This window comes from Armigeres subalbatus, chromosome 3, assembly GCF_024139115.2.
Source record: "Armigeres subalbatus isolate Guangzhou_Male chromosome 3, GZ_Asu_2, whole genome shotgun sequence".
NCBI lineage: Eukaryota > Metazoa > Arthropoda > Insecta > Diptera > Culicidae > Armigeres > Armigeres subalbatus.
The window spans coordinates 785765-798426 of NC_085141.1; the positions used below are offsets into that span (position 1 = coordinate 785765).

Below are 12662 nucleotides of genomic sequence, written 5' to 3' on the forward strand. Positions count from 1 at the left end.
CTTAGGAATTTGTCTTATTTGTCTATTTGCTTTATTTGTCTATTTGTCCTATTTGTCTTATTTGCTTTATTCGTCTTATTTGTATTATTTGTTTTATTTGTCTTATTTGTTTTATTTATTTTCTATTGTTTATCTCATCTCATTCCTATATTTGATTTTAATTCATATATTTGGTATTCTCGTGTTCACAAATAGGATTACGCTTTTTATAGTGTCACGCTAGATACAAAGTTGACGGACGTTCTATCGCTCTCATCGCTTCTTTCCTGCCGTGCGCCACAAGGAAATATGCTGTTGGCTGCTCTCCCTTAATTATTTGTGGATACAATAAAATTCGGTTTTGAAAAGAAAAATTTAGAATTTAAAATTTCATGTTTAAGTATTTGTGGATACAATAAAATCCGTTTTGAATTATTAAAATTTGAAATTATTGCATCTGAAAATGTATTTTTGAGCATCAAAGAAAAATCCGAATACCCCTAAAACCGCTGCCGAAAGCGGGATTCATCCAGACCGGTTTTTACGTCTTTTTTCCAGTTACATCAAATATATTACGTCGAAAATGAATTACATTGCTTTAATATGAAGACGATACATCAAGTACGTCAACTTTTTGTTACGTCATTCAGATGTAATAAAACATTATATTTACGACGGCGATGATGTGCATCAAATCTGATGTGATATTACTTTTTATTTTTTACTGTGCAATGTATGCCACCCACCGCGAGTTTGGTGACGAAATCGAAGTGGTAGAAGAATTTGTGTACTTGAGCTCATTGGCGACTGCCGAAAATGGTACCAGAAAAGAAATCCGGAGACGCATAGTGGCTGACAATCGTACGTACTTTGGACTCCGCAAGACGCTCCGATCGAATAGAGTTCGCCGCCGTACCAAATTGACAATCTACAAAACGCTCATTAGACCGAGTCCTCTACGGACACGAAACCTGGGCGATGCTCGTGGAAGACCAACGCGCACTTGGAGTTTTCGAAAGGAAAGTGCTGCGTACCATGGGGTGGGGTGCAGATGGCGAACGGTACGTGGAGGAGGCGAATGAACCACGAGTTGCATCAGCTGCTGGGAGAACCATCCATCGTTCACACTGTGAAAATCGGACGACTGCGGTGGGCTGGGCACATAGCCAGAATGTCGGACAGTAACCCGGTGAAAATGGTTCTCGACAAAGATCCGACGGGCACAAGAAGGCGAGGTGCGCAGCGGGCAAGGTGGATCGATCAGGTGGAAGATGACTTGCGGACCCTCCGTAGACTGCGTGGTTGGCGACGTGTAGCCATGGACCGAGCCGAATGGAGAAGACTTTTATATACCGCACAGGCCACTTCGGCCTTAGTCTGAATAAATAATAATTCTTCCAAACTTAGACGTACATGTTCATGATAGAATTAGAGGCGAAAGTATAGTATTGATTGTTCCGTTAGGATACGGCAGGCATGAAGCCAAACTCCCATATGAAGGGGGAGGGAAGAAGCTGAGTGTGGAAGCTCAGCTGAGAGAGAAGAAGCTCAGTGTGGAAGCTGATATATCTTCAAATCGACTTCTATAAAAACATTCTTCATGCCTGCCGATCCTAACGGAACTATCAATTTTATACTTTCGCCTCTAATTCTATCATGAACATTTTTTTGGAAGATGATATTAGCATTTCCATATCATTGTAAATCGTTTTACTTCACGTAGAAGTATACGATCCCAAGCAGCACAACTTGTTTCACTACTGAACATTTCACTGTGTTGCAACTATTCGGCAAGAAACAATCTTTGCGTATGTGCCATCAAACATACATAACTCTCTTGCAATCTAAAAAGCGCCAGAGGTGGAGCCTACGGAAACATCCTTCGATTGCAGTAAAATTGCAATATTGTTGCAAAATACTACAGCGAAAAAAAAAATAAAATAAAAATATAAAACTGGATTCGGTTTATGGATCTTGTGATTGATAGTCCTTCACTCTACCACAGCACCATTCAACATTTCGAAGGGACTGCATGTTGACTCACCATAAAAACCATACGATTATGAAGTTTTGTACTCGGGTTTTCTGTTACTTGATTGCACCATCACCGGGAAAAATTGTTAGTTGTCAAAACGTTAAACGATGCTAAATTAAACAAGAAGTCACACTCAACTTATCTGCAACTTAATTTAAACAAACAAATAAATTTTGAAAGACGCATTGAAGTTACATGATAAAAAATATGCAACTTGATGATTTTGTTTCGTATTTGCAACATAAAGTGCAGTATTCTTTGGTTGTTTGTTTCCAACTGTCAAACACGTACTGCATTGCAATGCTAATGAAACATTGATGACAACTCGAACGTTTTTGACATCTTGATGCAACTTTTTCGTGCTTTGATGTTTTTTCAATGCCTAATGAAACTGAATAGAAACAATGTGCTTTTTGGAAGATGTTGCGTGTGCTACTTGGGATAAGTATACGATAAGTATACTCAAATCATTAATTAGATTAAAAACTTCCTTCAGCAAAGAGAGAAAAGAACCGCCCAGCAGGTCTGAGAAGGAAATACATTAATCATTGCTTTTCACTGGGAAAACCATGTGTTCAAACTTGTAGTTAATTGTACGCCCTAACCGAACGGTTGGATCGTATAACAGTTTAATACCATTATAATTTCTCTCTTATCACAAAAGATATTTCAGTTACCAGATAAAGATTGTCGCTTCGGTTCTCTTTGTTATGCTGTCCGAAACATGTGTGGTACCTAACTGTCAAATCGTATGTATTTTTCCTTCATTGACATTTAGATCCCCTATCCTCGCCAGCAAAAGATGTTCCGGACAGCGTCGATAGCGACAATCTTTATCTGGTAACTAAAATATCTTTTCTTATTACATATCCTTCAGATAGGGGAGCGAAATCGATTCGTGTTGATTACCGATCGGGCGCTGTGCGTAGCCTATAAATGATTATAAGATAGTCAGACCAGTCAGTCAAACACAGATCTCCAAACGAACAAGACTGTATCTTTTTTCCGAAATAAAATCGTTGGCAAATACCGAGCCAATCTAGTTCAAATTTCTGCATAGAAGAGTGGTCCTTCGAACCGGATGGATTGGCTGCGGTATAATAGCATAGATTTCTAGTCACGTCAGTGCAAAGCTTGGCGTGAAAAATAGCATATCGTTTTTTATTTCTTTATTTAAGTTATTTTAAAATTTTAAAATCAAGTTCATCACTACATAGCATATCGTGATATCCACGACTAAAGGGCTCGTGGTAAATTCAGTTTTGCTCCGGTCGATAGTAAAGTACCGCGTTGGTGTCGTACGATACTGAGTGATTGTGGGGAATGAACAAACCTACAGTGCAGTGCACTATGTGATCAAACTTTGAAGTGATCCCGAATGCTATAGTGGATCGAACAGTAAAAGAAACTATTCACAAAAGTGTTATCCGCTTTGATCGGAAAAATATAGTGATGCATCAAAAAGGCTACCAAAAAGATTGGCGCCAGATCGTGGATAGTTCAGTCACATGTGAAGAAGCTGGCGTGGCTTGGGTACCAACAATAGAATCGTGGATAATAGCGATCGTCACAAAGGGCGATCATCTCTGGCACGCCGCCGGTCAATCCATTGATGCTGGTTGATGTCTCATACTTGACTCGACTTCTGGACTCAGTAAATATTTTGGTATGCTCGTTACAAAACTAGACCTGAAATTGTGTAGGTTAGGCAAAAAAGTTTCAAAATAATCGAATAGAAGATTGGAAAAATCTATATTTTCTTCATCTTGGTTTTGATGAAACATCTAATATGGAGGACCAAATAAGGGGTATGGATGGTATGCGGGACGAGAAAGGAGGCAGACAATTTGTTTTGGATAGACCTGTAGTGCGAAACAGATAAAACTCTACCAGTGCGTGAATTCAGGCTTTTCTATAGAATATTAGTTATCATTATTACACCGAATTATTGATAAACACATTAGTGACTAGGTAAATGAATTAATATACTTACTTGCTACGATACTACCCTATTTCTTACAGATAAACCAATCCTAGTAGTACGGTTGAATTATGAGCGAAATAATTAGAATTGCTTAACCTAGAACCTAAAATAAGTCATGCAAGTCATGCAACAGATTGACAGAAATTAATTGTCTATTAAAGTTTTCATGCTAGGTGATTACATTATTTCGATATTAGTTGAAGAGTTTCGGAAGAAAAAGGAATAACACGAATATGTAAGTTGTAAAATGTAATACCCAGTAATTTAGATTATTGACTATAATTTGATTACAGCTTTGAAGCTATTTACTGCTCTCAAAACGTGTTGGCGACTTCCCTTGGACTATCCGAAACATAACTTCAAAGATATTCCTGTGCAGCTGTGTAGTATACAGCACATCGGATTGGAGTAAGCACAGTAGTGCATAGTTTGCAAGATGCAATCTACAAGAGAGTGTGGAAAATGTTCGTTGACCAGCCCCACCGAGCAGATGTTCGGATGTGATATGTGTGATGTCTGGTTTCATCCTGGTTGCGTGGGAGAGCCGGAGTCAAGCCTCAATCCAGACCAGACCTGGAGATGCAGTAATTGTGCCAAGGATGACGTAAGAGAAACCGGTAGTCAGGCCGGAAAGTCGATACGAAGCTCTGCTAGTAGCAGGTCCCGGAAAGAATTGCTACTACTCCAACTGGAAGAACAGCGGGCCCTTAAGTTAAAACAACGCGCAGAAGAGGATGAAATCTGGAGGAAGCGAGCCGAGGAGGATGAGGCCTTCTTGCAGCAAAAGATGGATCTACTTCTGGAGGACGACAATGCGTCCAGACTCAGCAAGTTGGGCAGTCGAACGAGCAAACAAAATGTTGCGGATTGGTTAATCAACGGCCAAGGCGGACAAATAGTAGGGACGAGCTCATCATCCTATATGGTCAACCCGCAACATGACGTAGTCCATCAGCCTGTTAGTTCTGCACCATCTGCAACAGATCCTGCACCAACATCGTCTACTTCAGTACCAGTAAGCGAAGCTCCTGTCTCGACCTCCACACCACAGTCAGGTAAAGTGATAGGGCCCTTAGAAGTAGATGTCTCGCAAGCTATCGTATTGCAAAAGTTAGGGAACAGCTCTTCTCAGATAAATTATGTGAGCGCTCATCCTGGGCCTAGGGTGCTGAGCCAACCTCGTTTAATAACGGAAAGTGTGGCTGGGCAATCTCTACCATTATATACGTCATCTCAAAACCTGCCCTTCAGAAATTATAACGCTAATTCATCAATCGCTAATACGAATGTGACCTTCTCGGGACAGTGTGCACAGTCGTTTGCACCCAAACGATCAGTAGTATTTGGTCCACAGTTTGAAAGATCCTATGTTGGACAGACATCATCAGTAATTCCCCAAGGTGCACCGGTTACCACTTATCCTTCGCTAGTAAGTGCATCCGAAATACCGTGCTTAGTGTCAGAACCCAAGCAACACCACTTGTTTCTCAGTGAGTAACCTCAACTGTGGTGTGACTTACTAAAGGTCTGAGTTATGCACAACAAGTCGTATTTGGAACTCCTTTGTGACACAAAAAGCGCAAGAGGTGGAGCCTATTTGCAACATCTTGCGGCTGCAATGAAAATAAAAACACAAAAACCAACCGGGAGTTGAACCATGGACCTTGAGATTTGCAACCTTCTACCATAACCAGCACACCATCAATTCCATTTGGAGATACTGCTACAAGTGCACTACATAAACAACAAAGTCATTTGAAACTTTATTGTACCTTATAAGGAACATGCAGGGGACTGTCAAAAATAAAATACTGCTCAGCTGAGCTCAAAGTGCTTTGCAACATATCAGAAACATTGTCGTAACAGCAATGGACCGAGGTGTTATCAATTCTGCAACTTAACTGTTTTGTTTCTGATATACAACACATTGAATTCCAAATCATCCAAGAAGTCAGATGCATGGCGTATTGCGACGCCACTTAAACGTAAATGAAACGTTGTGTGTTTCTGAAACTGAAAAGTGGCTTTGATGTGACTCGATGTATTGCCAGTGTCTTCAATGCAATTTAATAGGAACCAACAGCTATTTGAAATATGTTGCGCGTGCTGCTTGGAAACCGGATTCAGTGTCATACAGGGCAGCAGGTTTACCGTCATACGGAGTCACTGGTTCTTCTGGTGGTTGGAATTCTCATGCGGGGCTAGCTGGTCCTCATCATCTCAATTTGGCGCCACCAGTGGGACACCATGCGTCGTCGATTGGGGAACCACATCAGCCGATGCCAAGCAGTGTGCAGTTAGCAGCGCGACAGGTGATGCCACGTGAGCTGCCTATCTTCTCTGGAGACCCGCAAGATTGGCCGTTGTTTTCGAGTTCGTTCTACAACAGTTCAGCTGCTTGTGGGTTCACAGATGCAGAGAACCTAGCTCGTCTTCAACGATGTCTAAAAGGACACGCCCTTGATGCGGTGAAAAGTCGCTTACTGATGCCACAATCAGTGCCGCACGTGATGGAAACCCTTAGGAAATTATACGGTAGGCCGGAAATCTTGATTCACACGCTGTTAAATAGATTGCGAAATGTGTCACCGCCACGATCCGAGAATCTGCAATCCATAATCACCTTCGGAATGGCCGTGCGCAACTTAGTTGATCATATGTTCGTTGCTCAACTTATGGATCACCTTCGGAACCCGATGCTTCTTCACGAGCTGGTGGAAAAACTCCCATCGCAGACATGCACAACTATTGACAACGTTGAAGGTGCGTGAAGGCAGAATAAATGAACCGGTAGGCGTGAAGACACGGCTAGGCTGGTGCGTATACGGCAAACAGACTGGAGATTCCGCAGCCGTCGAACTGATTCATGTTCACACAGAGAAGAAGGAAATCGGTTACGTCGAGCTACACGAATTGATGAAGAAATACTTTGCAGTCGAGGAGGCAGCAGTGGCAACGCCAATCGAATCCATAGAGGACAGTCAGGCACGTACAATACTCGAGAAAACAACACGCCGAATAGAGGGAGGGTTTGAAACCGGCCTCCTCTGGAAATACGATCAGCCGACGTTCCCAGATAGCTATCCATTAGCCTTTCGCAGATTACAATCACTGGAGAAACGATTAAGTAGAGACCCATACCTTCGAGAAAAGGTGATTATGTTGATCAGAGAGTATGCGATGAAAGGATATGCACATCAGATTCGCAAGGAGGAGCTGGAACTCGCTGACCCCAATCGTGTGTGGTATCTGCCTTTGGGTGTGGTACAGAACCCGAAGAAACCGGAAAAGGTTCGTCTTATCTGGGATGCTGCGGCGCGCGTACATGGTGTATCATTCAACGACATGGTTGTGAAAGGTCCAGCATGGTCGTTCCTACCAAGCGACAAGTTTTAAGACTTGTGATGTCGCTGTTTGATCCCTACGGACTTATCGCTCACTTTGTTATATTTGGCAAAATTCTAATGCAACACATTTGGAGAACCGGTACGGAATGGGACGATGAAATCTTACCGGAGCTGTACGGAATGTGGATAGATTGGATTCGTTTACTGACACGGTTGCAGGAAGTTGAAGTCCCACGATGTTTTTTCGGCAATTCAAGCAGCAAAATACCCGCCATCATCCATCTGCACGTATTCGTCGACTCAAGCGAGCAAGCCTATATGCGTGCGCGGCATATTTGCGAATCGTACAAGCTGGGGTAATTCGTTGTAGTTTGGTTGCAGCAAAAACGAAGGTTGCTCCTTTGAAGCCGCTCTCTATTCCTAGGCTTGAACTGCAAGCTTGCCTAATTGGATGTCGCTTGGCGGAAACTATTCGCACGTCGTTGAGCCTAACTATTGATGCACGATATTTTTGGACCGACTCAGCAACAGCACTCGCCTGGATCAAATCGGATAGCCGACGCTATCATTCCTACGTGGCGTTTCGAGTAGGCGAGATACTGAACACGTCAACCGCAGACGAATGGTATCATGTTCCATCGAAACAAAATGTGGCCGACGATGCCACGAAGTGGGGATCTGGCCCGGACTTTAGTCCGAATAGTCGCTGGTGCATCGGTGAAACTTTTCTCTACCACCCAAAATCGGAATGGCCAAAACAGACCGGGAAACAATGGAATACAAATGAAGAATTACGTTCCGCTTTCAACTTCCACCGAGGACTTCCACAGCCATTGATCGACATCAGTCGGTTTTCCAACTGGAATCGACTACTACGGGCTGCAGCCTATGTACAGCGCGCAGTGCAAAAGTTCAGAAGACAGAAGGTCTATGGGCAACTGTCTAGCGATGAGCTTCTTCTGGCTGAGAATTTCCTGTGGCGCCAAACTCAACTCCATGCCTACACGGACGAATATAGCACACTGCGATACAATCAACAGCACCCGAACGAAACCCAAAAGCAAATAGAGAAGTGTAGTGTACTGTTTCAGGAATCACCGTTCATAGACGATAAGGGCGTGATCAGAATGAATAGCAGAATTTCAGCCGCACCTACCGCTTCGTTCGAGTTGAAATATCCGGTGATTCTACCAAAGGATCATGCTCTGACACGTCTACTTGTCGATAGTTACCACCGAAGGTTTTTCCATATGCACAACGATACAGTGTTTAACGAAGTTCGACAGCGGTTTCGAATTCCGCAGCTTCGGTCGGTCATCAAGCGGATTGCCAGAGAATGTCAACATTGCAGGATTGTTAAAGCAACTCCTCGTCCACCAATGATGGCGCCACTTCCAGCTGTCCGGCTTACTCCGCACGTCAGAGCGTTCAGCTACACAGGCGTTGATTATTTCGGCCCTATTTTAGCGAAACAAGGCAGAAGCCTGGTGAAGCGCTGGATCTCACTGTTTACGTGTCTCACTACACGCGCAGTGCACCTTGAGATAGTACATAGCTTGTCGACGCAATCGTGCGTCATGGCAATTCGTCGATTCGTGAGCCGCAGGGGTGCCCCAGCAGCATTCTATTCTGACAACGGGACCTGTTTTAAAGGGGCAAGCAACCTACTTGCAGAGCAGATTAGAACAATCCATGAGGGCTGTGCGTCGACGTTCACAAATGCCAGAACAACTTGGCAATTCAATCCACCATCGGCGCCCCATATGAGCGGATGGTTCGTTCTATCAAAACGGCAATGGAGGCCATCGCAGACCATCCTCGCCACTTAAATGATGAAGCGCTAGAGACTGTAGTCTTGGAAGCTGAAGCCATCGTCAATTCGCGCCCTCTAACCTACATTCTACTCGACGATGCAGAACAAGAAGCTCTTACGCTGAACCACTTTCTGCTCTACGGAGCCAAAGACACTGTACAACCAAGGACGGCCTTGGTCGTGGAAGGAGAATCATTGCGGGATACTGCCCATGATCACATAGTTGACGTATAAGCCAAAATGACCAAAACACACTTTTTTGTGGATATGGATTCTTCGTACGATTATACATATGCTCCATGAAAAAATATTCATGTTTTGTTCTGAAACATTCGAGTTATGGCGATAATTGTTTTTGAAAAAATGGTCATTTGATCGCATAAGTTGACGTACCTCCATTACCTGCTGCAATATGGAGCAAAAACCTGTCTCATATTTTTTTCGACATTCACAATCCACTAATTAAGCACAACAGAGGTTTTCGCTTTACTTTGTTGTATTTCAGGACTACTTTATGATTTGGGCGTAACTGATTTTGTAATCAAAAATTTATATGCAAGTTCCTGCTAAAGCAAGCATTTCTTGTGAAATCCACGGTATAATCCAACAAAATAATCTTTCATCCATCGAGGTGTAGCTCTGGATATATATGATAATGTTTGTTTGCTAAATATTGTCGCCAAAAGTTTTGATTTAAGACAATCGCGTTCATTCAAAAGGAAGTATAATATAAAAGAAGAATGAAAATCCATTAATTATATAACACAATGATTAGCCATTTGTGTCACACTTTTTTTTAGAAGCATATCAAAATTGTGTATGGGAAATCACACTTAGCTTAATCCCGATTCCTTCTCTAAAGTGTAGTAATTTATGGGTATTTTCTAAAAGTGCATATCAGAACCAAAATCTAGCTTCATTATTTGCGTGGTAGGAGAGGTCTGCCTCTGAGGACTTAACACATAAGAATTAGTGCGTGTTAAATGGCTTTTTATTTGTACCTCAGCTTGATAATATTGGTATGTTTATTTCGAACACATTTACCGGGAAGGATCCTAATATATTCCACGGATGTTATTTTAGTTTTTACAATTGCAATGCAATTCTTATTCATATTTTCATTACCTTACCCGGACAAAACTGAATTATAAAACATGATATGGACTTTGATGTAGGATTCAAAAAAACAGGCAAAAAATATCAACAAAAATGCACCGAAGTGTTATTTAAATATCAAAATGTGTTTTGGATAAAAACAAACTTTGGGCTCGAGATATTAATCACTTCTTCCAAATACCAAATACCATTAGCTAATAACCTCATGATATTTCATAGCAAATTTGAATATTGTCGTCTGATATTTTGTGCTTTTAAATCGTACAAATAAATCAGGACCATATCTCATTTTGCAATCTAATCACGATTGATTTACTTCTAATCCTCGTCTAATCGTGTTTTTTTTAAAAATAGGGATTGGAACCATGTTTGCTTTAAATTTGGTTGGAACGAGGGCTTTGGCCAATACATGAAAAAGGGTAACTGCTTGCACACTTGTTACAGAACCATTCTAATGCTATAATAGTGCAAAAAACCCTGTACGGTACTGACGGCAACACGAACTCTTCCACACATAATTTTATCTTTACCACATAATTTTAATTTTCACGGAAAGAGCTATCCGAAAAACTTTTCCCGGAAACTCGAACTTTTCAAAAGATTTCCCTTCTTCAATCAATAAATCGTTGGAACTAACTACAATTCTAATTCTTTAGCGCTATATAGCCACACATAGTAGCCTGGTTTTTACGCCATGTTATGGGAACAAACATTTCACAAAACGTTTGTTTGATCGCATAAACTGTCGTATGCATATTTTGACCACTTCAATCAAAGGAATAATAATTAATTCCCCGCGGCCTTAAAATAACTACTAATATTGTCCTTTTGGCCAGATTAGTTCATGTATTTTGTTGATTGATATGATGATTCGGGTAAAATTTATAAAAATGCGTTTTCCCAACATCGATGGTGTTGGTTGTTACGTCAACTATGAAATCATGGGCAGGATAGTTGGAAACTCACGCAGCACTTAGTGGACTTATTCTGGAAGCGATGGGTGCACGAGTATTTACCAACACTGACAAGGCGCACAAAGTGGTTCCAGCCAGTTAAAGCATTGGAGCCTGGAGACGTAGTATTTGTGATCGACGTGAATAAACGAAATGGATGGGTCAGAGGCCGTGTCATCGAGGTGTTCCCTGGTCAGGATGGACAAGTTAGGAGAGCTGTGGTACGGACCAACAACGGAGTCCTAACTCGCCCGGTCGTCAAGCTAGCGTTGCTGGATATTCATAAGAACAAGAAGCAGGCCGAAGATGGAGATTCCCGGAACATCACGGGCGGGGGAATGTAAAAGAATCACAGGGCTGCCGCATTCAGCATCACCTCGGTGAGTTCCGGATCACTCGCAGCAATGACGTCTGATATGGAGGACCAAATAAGGGGTATGGATGGTATGCGGGACGAGAAAGGAGGCAGACAATTTGTTTTGGATAGACCTGTAGTGCGAAACAGATAAAACTCTACCAGTGCGTGAATTCAGGCTTTTCTATAGAATATTAGTTATCATTATTACACCGAATTATTGATAAACACATTAGTTACTAGGTAAATGAATTAATATACTTACTTGCTACGATACTACCCTATTTCTTACAAATAAACCTATCCTAGTAGTACGGTTGAATTATGAGCGAAATAATTAGAATTGCTTAACCTAGAACCTAAAAGTAAGTCATGCAAGTCATGCAACAGATTGACAGAAATTAATTGTCTATTAAAGTTTTCATGCTAGGTGATTACATTATTTCGATATTAGTTGAAGAGTTTCGGAAGAAAAAGGAAGAACACGAATATGTAAGTTGTAAAATGTAATACCCAGTAATTTAGATTATTGACTATAATTTGATTACAGCTTTGAAGCTATTTACTGCTCTCAAAACGTGTTGGCGACTTCCCTTGGACTATCCGAAACAGTACCTAAATAAAGATAAAAAAAAACATTTTGTCAGCAAGTTGATGCGCTTTTTTGGAGTTAAAGTGAGATGAAAATAGTAGTTTGTGCAACTAGTTGCAAAAAGATGATTTTTTTCAGCACGAGTTGTACGTTTATCCAACGAGGCTTGCCGAGTTGGATAAATACTACGAGTGCTGAAAAAATCGAGTTTTGCAACGAGTTGCACACGCTATTTTTTGCAATGACGAAAAATTGGCTTTAATATGATAAATCTGTACCAAAATTGTATAGTTTAGTTCAATCCTCATGATCATTCTTACCAACAAATCATGTTGCTGCAGAGAGCAATCAGATTTCATGTTATCGTGCCACATTGCATAGTTCGACAAGGCAAGAAGCAAAGTTGAACTTGCTTTTGAAAAATTTCATCAAACTATTTCATTTATTACGAAGCGCCGAAAATACACTATTTGAGCACTTACCCAAGC

The 12662-nt window shown here is 41.4% G+C and overlaps 1 protein-coding gene across 1 annotated transcript; it reads left to right on the top strand.

The window, feature by feature from the left end:
• Positions 1-7402: 7402 nt before the first annotated feature.
• Positions 7403-11571, top strand: LOC134221413 (uncharacterized). Its single transcript, XM_062700603.1, has 4 exons — positions 7403-7701; positions 7770-8940; positions 9072-9380; positions 11224-11571. The coding sequence occupies exons 1-4, from the start codon at positions 7403-7405 to the stop codon at positions 11569-11571; spliced, it is 2127 nt and encodes a 708-aa protein (XP_062556587.1).
• The last annotated feature ends 1091 nt before the right edge of the window (positions 11572-12662 follow it).